We start from the raw sequence: 14,654 nt of genomic DNA, 5'->3' as shown, positions 1-14,654 counted from the left end.
ATAAGCATGCCTCACCAGTCACTACAGAGCTCTGCTAATGTGCTAATATTGGAGGTGGGTGTGTTGAACCACACAAATGTCTAAAGGTTGCAGAACACCGGCCCTTGAGGGCTGAAGTTTGAGACCACTGACCTAAAGCCTTGGTTTTGAACACATGCTAAAAGTGATATATCTGTACTTCTCACTGCTGCTCAGTGATCCTGAATTGGACAAAAGTGATATTCTTACTTACTGGTTCACCTGGAGGTCCAGCAGGGCCCGGTGGACCAGGTCTACCAGGGGAGCCCTTTAATTGAGACAAAGAATAGATTTAACCGTCCTGCTGGGAGCAATATCATGCAGACGTGAAGGTCTATAACTTTTCACAGTCATCTCGGTTGGTGGTGATTTGTGGCCGGCAGCAGTAATATGACGCACTTGGACATCCACAGCAGGAAGCTGACAATTTTTTATGCAGCCGGTTATCTTTTATCTGCATACTTGTGGGCCTGAATGAGAATAAAGCAATAGACTGTACCCACTAACCTCTCTTCCTGGAGTTCCAGGAGGGCCGGAAAAACCTGGTGGTCCACGGAGACCCTAAAGAAGACCTATAGTTAGTTTATAGATTTATATTAGCAGAATTAGTTCATTTTCATTTGTAGCACAAAAGATTCTCCTGAAATTGTTCACATCCTAATTTAACCAAACCTCAGTAAAAGACCTGAACATGCTGTTTCTGTGTTGCGAAAGTGAGAATTTGCTACAGACCTCAGCTCCTGGCTTCCCTGGGGGTCCCACGGGGCCCTACAAACACATCACACATCTTGTTAACACCATCCGCCCTCTACCACCCAGATCCAGTACAGTAATTGTGTTAGGCACCTTTTGCTCTATTGATTCTTTGTCTCCAAATATCCTGTGTTTCAAAACTGAACACTCTCATTCACAGTCAAATTTGCGAAGTTCAAAATATGTATCGATGGATAGCTACACTTTGTAATGAATCACGAACGTGATGCGCCGGCCCCTTGAAATAATACCCAATGTTTTCACCTGAAGATGTATTTAATGACCACTTGTCTTGAGACTCTTTTGTGTCTATGACAAGTTATCATGGTTTGAGGTAAATAATAAATGAAAGAATGATAGGTGAATCAATACAACACCATACTCACAATGATACTCTCTCCAGGTTCTCCCTTTTCTCCATGGTCTCCAGGCACTCCAGGCACACCTCTTTCACCCTGACACAAACAAAAGGTGTGATGAATTCGGAAGACGGGAGAGTTCCTGCGCTGCATAATAATTAACTATTAAACTCAGTGTGCCTTATTGCTTGTATCAGAAGAAAGACGGTGTATTATCCATTACCTTCAAACTCAGAATTCAGTTTTGTCTATGTAAATAACAACAGTAGTAATAACCAGAAGGAAAAACACCTAAAACAATCTTCAACTGAATTGAAGGTTGGTTGTAAAAACATAAACTGATTTTTTTCTTTAAGAAGATGTCTATTTTCATATCCAAAATGTTCTGTAAGACTATGCAAATCTAACAATCTGGAATTTAATTTTCTTTCTAGTGATCAATCAGCTTTTAATTTAAGCTTGGTTTTTCATGGTGTGAAAATTTAGTATAGGGCTTCCTCTCTTTTTGTTACACTTTTACACAACCTCATATATTTTTCTTTAACTTGAAGTAGATATTACTTGTCAACACCAAAATACACCCATCAACATTGAAAAGGCAATACATGGACCAGTTTCAAAAGAGATTTAGACCAAATCCCAATGTGCCTTTTGACCAGCCAAGCAGCAAGATTTTACTTCTATTTCTTGGTTTTAACTTATTAGGCCAAGCTCCACAGCTCATGTCTAAGTTGTTAAAGGCTTACTCTTCTATACGCGCCCTCCGGTCATCTAACAAGAGATTATTGGTAGTTTTCTAGCCCTAGGGGATGGAGGGGGGGGGGGGGGGGGGGGGGGCTGTTCTTTTTAAACTGTCACATCTTGACTGTGAAATTAGCTTCTCCTTTTTTACATTGCATTGAGTGGGCTGGCTGCTTTAAAATGCAACTAAAGCATTGTTTTTGGTTATTGAATCAATCAACCAATCAGTCAATGAGTTATTCACTTCAACCATTTTCCTCCCCATAGTATGTACAATACATAAAGATAATTGACATGTCAATATCAAACAACTGCACTGTATATACAAATCTATAATATAAGCAGTTGTCCAAACAATTAATTCAGTTAAAATTTAGATAATTTTTGTTCTTTGCTCATTTCACATATCATCTAGTCATGTCTGACTACAGTTCTAACGTTTTGGAATTTGGTTTGTAAGCACTGAAGTCTAATTGTTTGAGTTTTTCTCTCATTTATTGACCAAACATTGAAGAAAGAATAAACATGTTCACTGCTGAGATCATAACTGGTAACTTATCGGCATTAACGCCATAATCATCAGTTACTCTCCAATGATTAATATTGGAAAATAGTAAAAAAAAAAATATATATATATATTTAAGAACAGGATTTTTTGTACATTAACAAATTCCAATTCTTAAGATCCAAGTTAAAGGTCAGAAGGTTCTTATTATTTTTGCCTTGAGGCATATATCTGTAGCTTAATCATGCTTTGAAAAAAAAAAAAAATAGATATGTTCTCTTTGGCTCTTACCTTCGGCCCACGAGACCCTCTGCTCAGAGACAGCCCATCACTCTGAAAAAACAACAGGAAGAACGCGTCAGACCTGGACCTCTGTCTGCAAATCTTGTTGTCAACTGAGCAGCCGCTCTCCTCTCTTAGTATAAATTATAGAGCTTTAATTAAAACTGGATTCTTGAACTTGTACAACCTCTACAAATGACAGCGACCTGAACGCAGGAATGCATTATGAGATCATGTTCGGTGCTGTTTTATTACTTTCAATGGGAAGAGGCACAGCGATAATGCTACAACGCAGAGAACAAAACGTTGATTGGAACCAAGGCTAGTGTAAGCATTATTTACTGTGCCATCCAGATGAGACATTGATTTCTTTGGTCAGCATGTATTAGTGTTACAAGCCCTACATTGCACAATGTAAATTAGTTCTGCCGAAGTTGGATTTGGACTAACACAGCAATTCTACAGTATTGAAAAGGGTGGGGTTTGGTATACACTTAAACTTGAAACAAAAAGGTTGGGGAAGTAAAGCATTTTTCTAAGAAAAGTACAGTTTAATGATTGCTTTTTTTTAAAAGAGAAAACTTCTAATAAATTTAATGCATCTGCACTTTAGTGAAACAAATAAAACATCTGTCATTGTTTCAAACAACAGAGTGATTGCTAATTTGAGATAATAAAGGCACAAAAAGCAAACAATAAGAAGTTAATTGTTATTTATTTGAAGACAAAACCAATTAAGTTACTTAAAGTACACATTAAAAAGGCCTAAATTCTTCTATATTTATTTTTGGTCCTGAAATGTTATATATGTGCTTCTCATAGAAATTATCTCTGTAAAACAGAGTAAGTGAAAGCTATTTCTCATTACACTGACGGTCAATAAATAACCATAAACACAAATCTTTCAAAGAATGCATTTAGAAAATTTAGAAAGCTGGAGCATTTTCAAGAGGTTTATATATTTCTCCCTGTTATTGCACTGCTTACTGTGGGGCTTATTGCTGAGACTCACATTTCTACAGACAAACAAACATGATTGTTTAAAGAGCATTGCCCGTGATTAAGGAGCGCGAGTGCTACTGAGCACAACTCAGGCACTTCTGTGAGTGTGAAGCTGTTTCAATAAAGGAAAGTGCTTAAACAGCTATTAGCAGCAAAAAAGAAGGAAAGGTGATTACACGGGTTGGAAACATCCAGAAATGGATTGCTTAATGGCCTTGCATCTCTCTAATATCACGGAGTGGTAAACTGTCCAACAGGAATGCTGGGGCAGCAAATGCACTCACTGGTGGCAGAACACGATTCCAGTACAAGGATTTCTACCCCAGTGCAATCCTCTGTCCCCGTACATCCAGGAATAAAGAGATTCTGGATTCAGTTGGATATCAGAAGCTCAGACAATTTAAAGTCGTTGTTAATGAATCAGAAGGTTTAATGTTCACCTTGTCAGCGAAATCAGAATGTAAAATTAAATGATTAGGTAACTCATATATGTATTAATTATATTTAAAAACAGTTTAATGTGGACATTTCCTCTGTTTAACAACTGAACTAAATCAATGTATATTGGCCTAACTGGTATGTGTATTATATGACACCCACCATATATGCACCACCAGGTTCTCCAGGCTCCCCCTTAGGACCAGGAGGCCCATGTGGCCCAATCACTCCACCAGAGTCTCCCTGTGGGCAGGAAACCAGATGCTAGTTAATAAACAAAGTGGCAAATGGGTTGTCATCTACTCAGTGAAATGGAAAACACACACATAATTGACCTGCATATGCAGGCTTAAACAGAAGCTGAAATCATTTTCTACATAAGGTTTCACATGACCATTTTCTTACGACTGCAGTGGGTCTCTGCCCTTTTCCTTGTAGGGGTCTGAAGACAGGCCTTCTGCAGGTGTTATGTTTGGCCCTGATTTGTGCTCTGCTGCTGTAAAGCTGCCATGCATGCAGCAGAGAGGAGGCTTTTCCCTCTCCCTTCTCAGAACTCCATTTGGTTTGGTTTGTATCTTATGGTTGGGTTTTGTTAGGTTTGTTTTGCATTTGCTTATTTCTGGTTAGTTATGGGTTTTGCATTAATCTATTTTGGTTTCTCATTTCAGGTATTCATTTTAAGGTTTTATTTCTTTAGTATAATTTAATAAATTCAATGTTCATTTAATCAGAAAATCCTTGTGTGGTCTCCTTTAATGTTACCCCACCAAATGAGCCTGGTGGATATAAGAATTTTTTCTATGATTTTAGGTTTCGTTTTGTACACATGAAATCTTTGTGGATTTTTAACATAGCTTATGCTTCTTTTTCAGCCTGAGATGTCGCTAAACACATGTATAAATTTCATCAAGGAAAAAAGCTAATTAAAAAAAATATGTTTTCAAAGATTCTGCCAAAAAGGACAAGAAGTATTTCATTTATTCCTAAGATACCATAACACAGAAAAACGTCACATTGTGTTATTTGATAAATCAAATTTGAGGTAACTATAAAAAACTAACTTGACAACAAAACAGAAAATACAACAACACATAGTAAAAAATTAAATTAGTGTTTCATGAAGGGAGTTTTCTCAAATGTTGACCTTTGTGTTTTTGTAGTGCTTTTGGTTTATAGTTTTGTTCCAGTCAGATTATAGTTCTGCTATTACAGATCAGCTGGTCATTTACGCCATACGAATTGATCCATTGAGATTATTTGGCAAGATTTTTATGACATGCAGCTCAGATTCAGATTCACCTGAGCTTTGCATCCGACAGTACTGAGCTCCATGTTGGGATCCTCACACAGGCTGTTGTAGACCAAATTAAGGTTAAAAAAACATTTGATTGAAGACAAATGTCAAATTAATATGAATTCAGTGTTTTGCAGCTTTAACCAAACCTCAAATGTTTTAAAAAAAGAAAGGCATAAAATAGGCTATCACTTATAACCTATTTAATAAGTAAACTAAGTGCATATTGTCAACTATATTGTCCAAAATTAAAATGTTGACAAAAGTACTCCCATGAGCGATTTTGGTTTATTTCACCCTTAAGTATACCGAAGTGACTCCAGTGTACTGGAAAACTCGAGTACACCTTTTGAGGTTAAATTTAAACTACACACTTTTCCACTTTCCTACTTTGCTGCTTTCAGCTCTTCCGCTGAAAGAAATCCAGCATGAGAACATAAAGCCACAATGTAATTGAGGCTGGTGTGCAGGACGAGCAATCTGAAATGTGTCTGCACAAGTTGTCTAGCATGTTCAAGTTGTGATAAAAGATCTTTGGTTTATATTTGTCTTTGAGGTGAAAGCTTGATTTGATGTTTACCTACCTTTTCTCCTTTCAGGCCATCTCTCCCAGGCACCCCCGGCTCCCCTGGTAAGCCCTGTAAATAGTGGTAAAAAGAGACGCATCTATCACCAGGCCTTCATCTCCCCACACACATTTATCTCCTCCTCCTCACTGCTTCAGCGGGCAGCTGTGCTCCAACAAAACTTCCCCTGGCCAGGATTTATGAAATGCCTCTTTCCCTCCCTGGTTTTGAATAAAGACAGATGCTCATTACCGAAGCAGGTGCAGAGAACAGATTGGGCTGCTGCCTCCGTCGCTGGCATAAAGCGCTTAGATTTGCCTCTTTCCACTACTTAATTCTTAAATTTGATTACTGATCGTCTATGTAAAAAAAATAAAACGAAATAAAAAATACTAATCTGGACTTTTTCTCCTGACCTGTTCTAGATTTCTGCCTGTTCAGGTTGATCTGTGTATCTCTCTCTTTTGCCTTGACAGGATGAGTTAGTAGAGTAAAGGATATGGCAAGGTGACAGATAAGGCACTGGGGGAAAAGAAAAGCTTGATATTAAGTGCTGCTGTTTAGTGCCAGACTACTTACGGAATCGCCTGGGAGTCCAGGGAGCCCAATGGATCCAGGTAGACCTTGTTTTCCCTGATAAAGTATAAGGCAAAAAACAACACTTTAGGCTATCTTTTGCATTTAACTAAAAACTATCTGGCCCAGCATTTATGGCCCAGCTTAGTTGAGAAAATCCCTAATCAGAGGAGTTACATTGTAGGTCTGGCAAGTAGGAGTTTCTACGTTTTATTTAATGTTAAAGATCATTTTTCAGTGTGTGAAATCTTTCCCATGTGGAATTTGCTAAACTAATGAGAGAGGTTCAAATCCAGACAAGTGAGTTCTATGTGTAGTTTGCATGTTTTCCCACTGCTGTCAGATGCATTCTTGGATTTTCTCTGGGTACTCCGGTTTCCTGCTACAGTCCAAAACCATGTATTTTTTTAATGAATTAGAGATAAATGGAGATAGAGTCACGGTCCTGAGTAGCATTAAGGATGTTTGATGTAACTGGTAGAATTTAACTTAGTATTTTTGGCAAGTTTTCACTTTTTTGAAAATGTTTTTAAACTAATAGTTTGAAAAGTGTGGTGTGCGTTTATATTCAGCCCCCTTAAAATACTGCAGAATTAACTTGTGCTGGAATAATAGCTGAGACAAACTCCAATCCTCAAAGGCTGGGGTCCTGCAACTTTTAGATCTCTATCGACTTCTGCACACCTGGCCAGATTATAAGAGTCTGCAAAAAAAGTTTACAAATTTGCCATTGGGTTAAGTTCTAGACTTGGATTGGGCCATTATGACACATTATAACACACCTTCTTGTGTAGAAGAAAGTGTGTTCTTCTATGTGGAAGAAATATATTCTTCCACATATTTTATGTGTCCCCTCCAAGGCTTCCAGCAAAGTCCAAGATGTACTTCTTATGACTTTTTTTCTGAGATGGCTTTCTTCTTGCCATTCTTTCATAAATGATGACCGTGTCTCAGTACGTGTGCAACTGAGCCAGACTCTTTTTATATTTAGATGGATGGAAGAATCCTCTGAAGTATCCAAAAAGCCTTGCGAACACACCTTTAAACTACTACAAACTTGAATGGTGTGTGTTCCTTGATTTTCATGATACTGTTTGTTACCTGATGCTGTCTATCAAACCCTTGAATCCTTTACAAACCAAATGGATTTAAACACTATCCTATGTGATCTCTCATATGAAATCCCAAATGTCTTGAGGTTGTTGGTTGTAAGATGACATTTCCCAAGATTCATGGGTTGTTGAAATGTTTTTGCAAGGCATTGCTTTCATGAAGACATTTTCCCTTGACAAAACCACTCCTCAAAGAAATGTAACAATTCTTCACACAAAACATGAAAATTAAAACTACCTGCGTGTCACAGCAAAATCTTAGATCCAAGGCTTACCTCCAATCCTTGATCTCCCTTCAGTCCCGGAGGTCCCATGCTTCCCTGTTACATCACCACAAAGCAGGAATAAGATGGAAAAGGGGAAAAGGAAAATTTGAAAAGAAAAACAGACATATTGGCATTTGTGCTTTGTTGTTAGAAATCATGTGTTTATTTGTGACTCCTTTTTGAATCAAAAAGTATTAGAACTTTTTGTATATATAAACATTATTTCTTAAACCTTTCGGAAACATATTGAAGAGGAAATGAATGAGACGACTGATGACAGCTCAAAAACATACCTCATGGTCTCATCTGAGAACTTGTGTCAAAAAAAGAGTTTTCTCCACAGTAAAATGACTTTTAACAGTCTATAAACCTAAAGTACTATAACCTTCTGGTATAGTTACTCAATCCCTGAGAAAGACTACAATGGTTCTTTACAGATATAAAGGTCTTTTGAGCCTTATTTTGTTGGCAGTGGATATTGATGTTCAGAATTTAGTGCCAGAGCGAAGTCCTCAATAAGTCACCTTTAGGCCCGGCAGTCCTTGAGCTCCTTTCCCGCCCTGCAGACAGGTAAAGAAACAGGAGGGTGTCCTTTGTGAGCACAGGCACAAACAACACAGTGAAGCAACTCATTCGTCTTCCTGATGATGGTGAGCTTTAAAAAGACTCCATGAGGACTTTCAAGAAGTAAGTTTTTGTGTTACAGCTATTAGTGGCAAGAAAAAAGAATGAAGTCTCTGTAGAGTGAATGTGAATAAAATCAAAAGTAGTTTTTTTTTCTTGCTTTACAACCTTTAACCTCATTTTAATCAAACAAACAAATGTTCACCATACTGCAGAACATCTCCCGTCTTTTGCACACTATATAGAATGTAATATAGCATAGAACATTGTCACCCTTCAGGAGAAAATTCATCTATGTGCACCCCTAGTGAAGATGAGATAGGGAACACTCATCTTCACAAGTTCTCATCTTGTGAAGATGAAAACTCTCATCTTTGGGAGATCCTGAGTCCTGGATTGTTCCTTATGCTGCCGTCTGTTTTAATTCTCACAAAAGTTTTCTATTGGATTTAGTTCTGGGGACTGAGACGGCCACCAAAAAAGGTAGATTTTATCTCTGGTGAACTATTTCTGAGGTTGTTGTATAGCCTCAGAGAATATGTTTTATGTCATATCCTGTTTAAAGATCACATACCAACCCAGCTTTTACCATATGCTTTTTATCAAGACCTATCAGATTTCTATTTAAAATTGTCTTTATTTTACATGCAAAAAAGCTCAAACATCATCTTATCTGACCAAAACAAATTATTCTGATTGAGGTCCATGCATATTAAAAAAAATACATGGATATCTTTGGGACTGCAGGACAGAAAATGTTTTTTTTTTTTTTTTCTGGTATTATTCTCCATCAACCAGGTGGCATGTTGATAATCTAATGGTTGTCATGGAGACAAAATAACCTCAAGACCGCCTCCCTTCTTTCCTGCAGTCCCCTAGTAGTGAGCTTTGAACACTGTTATACTTGTTTTTCCATCCTGCTCATTGTGAATGAAGGCAAAATAAAAATATGGGTTCTTTCTCTGCCTCATGGCCGGCATCTGAAAGAAATGGGCTTCTGTGTCATGTTTATACCCGGGGAATAAAAAAGTGCCCATTACAAATTAAATGTTTCTGCAATGTGTCACCAGCTTATAAAATAAAGTAGCACATTGGAAAAATATTTTAGTGGCAACAAATGCTCTATAGTGGTTTTGGTAAAACCAATTTGTTACCAAGAGTGTTAATACTGTAAATGCAACCAAATCCTCTCTGCCAACACTAAACAGGCTATTTTGTGACTGACTTTTTCAGTGTAATGAAGTTTGAAGAAAGAAGCAATATGCTGGAGAACTATACTGGCATTTCTTTTTCCTAGTGGTCAGCAGTGTGGTCACGCACTACTGTAGAGTGGCATGTCAATTCCTCAACAAGGACTTTTCAATGTGATTGTGTAGATTAATCTGGCACAAACAGAGGTTAGGATTGCAGGAAGGTCATTCCATCAACTTCACTCCCAAATTCTGGAGGTAGCCCTTGTTATGCATTGGCATCTTGGATGATAGAATTTGGTCTCCAAAGCCCCCTTTTTCACTGACCGGCCGGGTTTCAAAAGCTGGGTTCGGAGTTTTTGCATAAGCACTTCCACCCTGGTCCTACCCCGCTTTCTGGAACCCTGAGAGCCGAGATCCAGCCAGGGTAGGGTTAGGGTTAGGGGTTAGCCAGGGCTGGTTTGAAGTCAGCTGTTGATTGGTGCATTGGCTGTGGGGGCGGATCTCTCAAGAGTGTTTTGGGTTTTCTTGAGGTCTGTTATCTGGCATCAAAAAATTAATGTCATAATCCATTTCAATCTGCAAGTTTTTAAATGATAACATGGCAACAAGGAACCAAAGTGTTCCTTCCTGAGAGGACGGGCTAGGTAACTTCAACAATAATTTAATTGATATGATGCCCACTTTTGAGGTGGCAATCTGCACCATGCAAAAACACCCAGCGTGGGTGTACAACAGGGCCGAGCTGAAGGGGGCCGGGCCAGGCCGGGCCCAGCAGCGCAAAAAGGCCTAAACAGTAGCGATATGGGATTGCTACTGGTTGCAGAATCTTATCTGAATTTGGATAGCTTTGAGTCAAATCTTTTTTACTAGGGAGGACAATGTCAACACAACATCAAACTGCTTCCATCAAAAAGTATAAGGTGTTTGGTATTAGAAAAGAGGATTTGTAGCAGTTTTTCATGGAACAGATATTACCGACACGGTTGCATTAAGCAAATGAGTATTTTCCTTAAAAATGAAGCATCATTTCAGAGGAAATTATCAGACTTCCCAAGTGTTTGAATCACTGGCATTATTTCTAGAAGAAAAAAAATGACTGAACAGAAATTTTCTTAATTTTTGTGTTTTTATTTAAACTGTAAGTACTGTTTTGGAAATACACAGTTTTTATACATTACGATTTACAAATTTAGTTGGTATTAAAGTAAATGAGATGTCTCGTCACAACACCTTCAATTTGATTGCATTTGCAATATCCTTAGTGACTTCTTTAGGATTCAGAATACATCCTAAAGAATGTAATAATTTGACTAAATCAAATTTCCAACTCTTAACTCTAAAAATGTTACGCTTTTGTTGTTAAGGCTTAGCAAACAAATTCCTGTGTAATTCAGTTTCACAGGACTTACACTAACAGTATGTTAGGTAAGTGGCTTTATTTTTGCAGGAGATCAGTATAAATAAGGTCTTGTTCTTTATTCCCCAACCACATCTTTTTAGCTTTGTTCACCTCTGGACTGCTACCAATTTTTCTGTTCTATAAAAATGTTTGCTGAGCCCTGTTTTTTCTTTTTCTGTTGCTTCATGGCGTTCCTGTGTGGCCTTGATCATCTGAACTCTCTGGTCTTCTTCTGCCCTTTTTCTTTAACACCTGTTTGTTGTGTTTGCCTCTCTGTGTGTCTGTTTTTTGACCACTAACAGAAAAGGTATGGCTTTGGGTTATCTGTGTATTAGGTTTAGCGCATCTAGGTCCAAACTTTACAAAGAAATTGTGATTCCCCCTGTTTGCAAGAAGTCCTTTAGTATTCTTTTGAATCAATTAGTGTGCTCGATTCTTGCCTTTGTCTGACTCTGATTTCAAGGTGATGTTTTCAGAGTAATGCATTTGACACCTATGCAGCTATTTGATCAAAAAATAAGCTAGTGTGTGTTCTTTATGTTTCTTTTGTGAAAAGAAAAACATTTATTACTGGCAGTGAGGTTAATCTGTGTTTTCTTTGAACTTTTTATTTCTCAATTTTCTTGTGTGTTACATTTGATCTTGCTTCTTATTTCAGCATCCTCTATATCATTTTCTCTATCACATCAGAAGCTCTTGATTCCTAACTTTCTATCAGCTCTGAGCCACACGTGACATTTTCTGTACTTTAACAATGATTCCCTATCAAACACAGCACTTTTATAAACATACTCCAGTTGAAGTTCAGATGGGGCCCTTTAATATTGTTTACTTCAGAATGCGGTCACATATAAAAACCCTGAAGATAAAAAATGAACTACTGCCTAAATATTTATGATGTGGATTATATGGAGATGCCTTTTGATGTCTGGTCAAAAGCTGCATCAGAGGCTTTTATAATTTGCTGGCCTGAAGTGGATGCATCTACAATTCTTGGATCCAAACAATAACTCCAAGCCGCTTTATTCTGCAATTTACTTTGTGCTTTCGATTGAGCACAGGGGTGCAATAAAACCTTCCATCTGAACAGCAGGTGATCAATTGTTATTTCACAATCAAATGTCAATGACACTTTTGTTGACATTACATAAGGAATGTAAAGTATTATTCATGCTGTGGTGTAGGATGCAGTGCTTGAAAATCAAGAGTTGAATCACAGTACAGCTTTCCTCAGCAAGCAATAACAAGGGAGAATAGTTACCTCATCTCCCTTCTCACCCTTCTGGGCTCTTTCATCCTTGCAAAACAAGAGAAAACACACCTCATCAAAAATATAACTGGGTAATGTATTTGGTGCAGCTTCAATAGAGAACATGAGACAATAAGAAGGCGTATTAAAACACACAAAATATGTATTGCATACACGTTTGCTTACAGTTCCAGAGAGCTGTCTTAACCCATGAGCTGTCATCACCTACAAGTAATAAAAGACACAATATTCTGGAAATGGTCTTCAAAAATCTGGTAGTTACTGCCAATAAACAATAAGCAGGTCTACATAAACATGGGAAACGACTCTCTGGAGCTAACTCACTGATTCAGAGTTTAATTAGAAAATATAACATGTATAATTAGACCACTAGCTTGTATTTTTTTAATCATTACAAACCTTGTTTATTGTACAGCTCAACAATCCAAACAATTTGTCAAAAAAAAGACATTGTTGCAATTAATGGCACAATATTGCCATTGATAGCTATATGTACCCTAACTCTATGCAAGTATGGCTACTTCAGACTTTGCAAGACAATATAGATTGTAGAAGATAAGTTGATCCATATCTAGCATATGTTGGTGATATCTTGCTGCTTTCATTAGATGTACATTTTGTGAAGCTTTTATTGTCTTTTTTAAGACACTTTATGTTCCATCTGTATGGTTCCGATTTTCCTGATTAAAGTGTGCCTTTGAGCCCTATCTGATCATTTCTTTGATTACAAGCTCTATGAACTTGACATGAATGGTTCTCTTTAGCAGAAGCGTTCCAGGCAAGTGCTGATTCCCGGTGGCATAATCAGTTAGTCTTTACCTGCTTTTAGAAAACAAAGAGGCCCCTTTGTCCTCAGATATGTAACAAAGCCTGATTGCCATTAGTATTTGACACAATTTCTTCAAAAGCTTTCTTGCAAGAACAGGGCTGTCCTGCAGAGGGCCATTTCCTTTTAACATAAATTGGCATAATAGATTTGGCTTCACAGATTATAAAACACCAGTGTTCAGAGGTGGAGCAATAAAAAGAGGACTGTTTTCTCCCTTAAAGGGCATTGCTTGATGTGATGGCTGAGCATGCCTGTGAGTCGACTTCCCCTCCTTGTCACTAATAAACAGAGGCACGGACGTTTTATGAAGGGAGGGTAATGATGTGAACCCTAGCTTCTGCTGTGTAAGGGAAATCAATGTGTAACTGCCAAAATTATCTGCCGTGGGAAGGAGCAGAGCACAGACAGAGACCGGTATACTAAAATATTCAAACAGACTCATTTATCAAGTGACTAATGCCTCCCTCTCCACTGCACATCTATAGAGGCAAACACCTCACTAAACAACAATGTTCATATGCTCAACCCTTTCATTTATAGCCAGGCAAAAACTGCTAACTAAACCCCAGGTGCTTTATAAAGCCTTCCAAACCCTCTCTCCCATTAAATGAACTGCCTTTTCTTTGGTAAGATCGAAACCAGTGAAACCAAAAGAGAGCAAGCGATATTTCTTCGATCTATAATTAACATGTCTCATTTCCATATGAATTGCTCGTTAACAAGCAGGGAAAATAAGAATATGAATGAGAGCGATCAAACTTTGTTTCCAAGCTCTTGTCCAAGCCCTTCAGTAGGTTCAAAATACAGCTGTTCTTCAGAACAAAAACCATTAGCAGACAAGTCATCAAAATGCCAAACCCTCACTTTGAGAAACAAAGGTTTCAAGAGCATGCTTTTATTTGACCATTTAAAGCATTTTTCAAGTGGTTTTTGTGATATTATTGCCACCTTACACGTCCTAATTGTTTCCTCCCACGATATTTTCCTTTTACTTTTAAATATCTAAGAAATTAGTTCTACTGTTCAGCCACTTTGTGTTTCCTTTAGTACTTGCCAGAGCTTCACGTTGACATAAGTTTCTTCTAAAAATGTGTTCGTACTTGTTAACTGAAAGCTCCACTTACCCAAACCACATAATTTTCTATAATTTACAATTATTAACATAAAAAACAATCTGTGCCCAGTGACCCTAATTTATTCACACTATGAAGCCTTTCTAGTATCACGAAGGAAATTAAGCCATCATCTGGAGCCAGAGTTTCTTTTTTCTTTTTTTTTTCTTCAATGATTCTCTGCAATCAGCAAAGATCTTTCACAGGATGCTTGTTGGAAATGAGAAAATAATTACTTAAAAGTAACAAAGAAGCTTTTCTCAGTTAAATTGAACACAAAAAGCTCATCTGCCATAAAAAGAAAAGGTTTTCCAT

General features: G+C 37.7%; 1 protein-coding gene across 4 annotated transcripts in view; it reads right to left on the bottom strand.

Moving 5' to 3' along the window:
• The window catches only part of LOC114138417 (collagen alpha-1(XIX) chain), a 129,813-nt gene that overhangs the window by 39,185 nt on the left and 75,974 nt on the right, over positions 1 to 14,654 (bottom strand). For 2 of the 4 annotated variants that reach the window (XM_028007646.1, XM_028007650.1), the window contains exons 18-29: positions 12,552 to 12,602; positions 12,390 to 12,425; positions 8,437 to 8,472; positions 7,922 to 7,966; positions 6,538 to 6,591; positions 5,977 to 6,030; positions 4,261 to 4,341; positions 2,668 to 2,709; positions 1,158 to 1,226; positions 751 to 786; positions 526 to 579; positions 233 to 286 (exon numbers count right to left, since the gene is read on the bottom strand). In XM_028007646.1, coding sequence (XP_027863447.1) covers positions 233 to 286; positions 526 to 579; positions 751 to 786; positions 1,158 to 1,226; positions 2,668 to 2,709; positions 4,261 to 4,341; positions 5,977 to 6,030; positions 6,538 to 6,591; positions 7,922 to 7,966; positions 8,437 to 8,472; positions 12,390 to 12,425; positions 12,552 to 12,602 — 612 coding nt within the window. The remainder of the gene's footprint in view (positions 1 to 232; positions 287 to 525; positions 580 to 750; positions 787 to 1,157; positions 1,227 to 2,667; positions 2,710 to 4,260; positions 4,342 to 5,976; positions 6,031 to 6,537; positions 6,592 to 7,921; positions 7,967 to 8,436; positions 8,473 to 12,389; positions 12,426 to 12,551; positions 12,603 to 14,654) is intronic. The other 2 variants (XM_028007647.1, XM_028007649.1) reach the window with 2 other exon arrangements.

The sequence above is a fragment of the Xiphophorus couchianus genome, chromosome 22 (assembly GCF_001444195.1).
Source record: "Xiphophorus couchianus chromosome 22, X_couchianus-1.0, whole genome shotgun sequence".
In the NCBI taxonomy this organism is placed as follows: domain Eukaryota; kingdom Metazoa; phylum Chordata; class Actinopteri; order Cyprinodontiformes; family Poeciliidae; genus Xiphophorus; species Xiphophorus couchianus.
The sequence above is the reverse complement of the archived record's forward strand: the minus strand, read 5'-3'. Positions and strand labels throughout refer to the sequence as shown.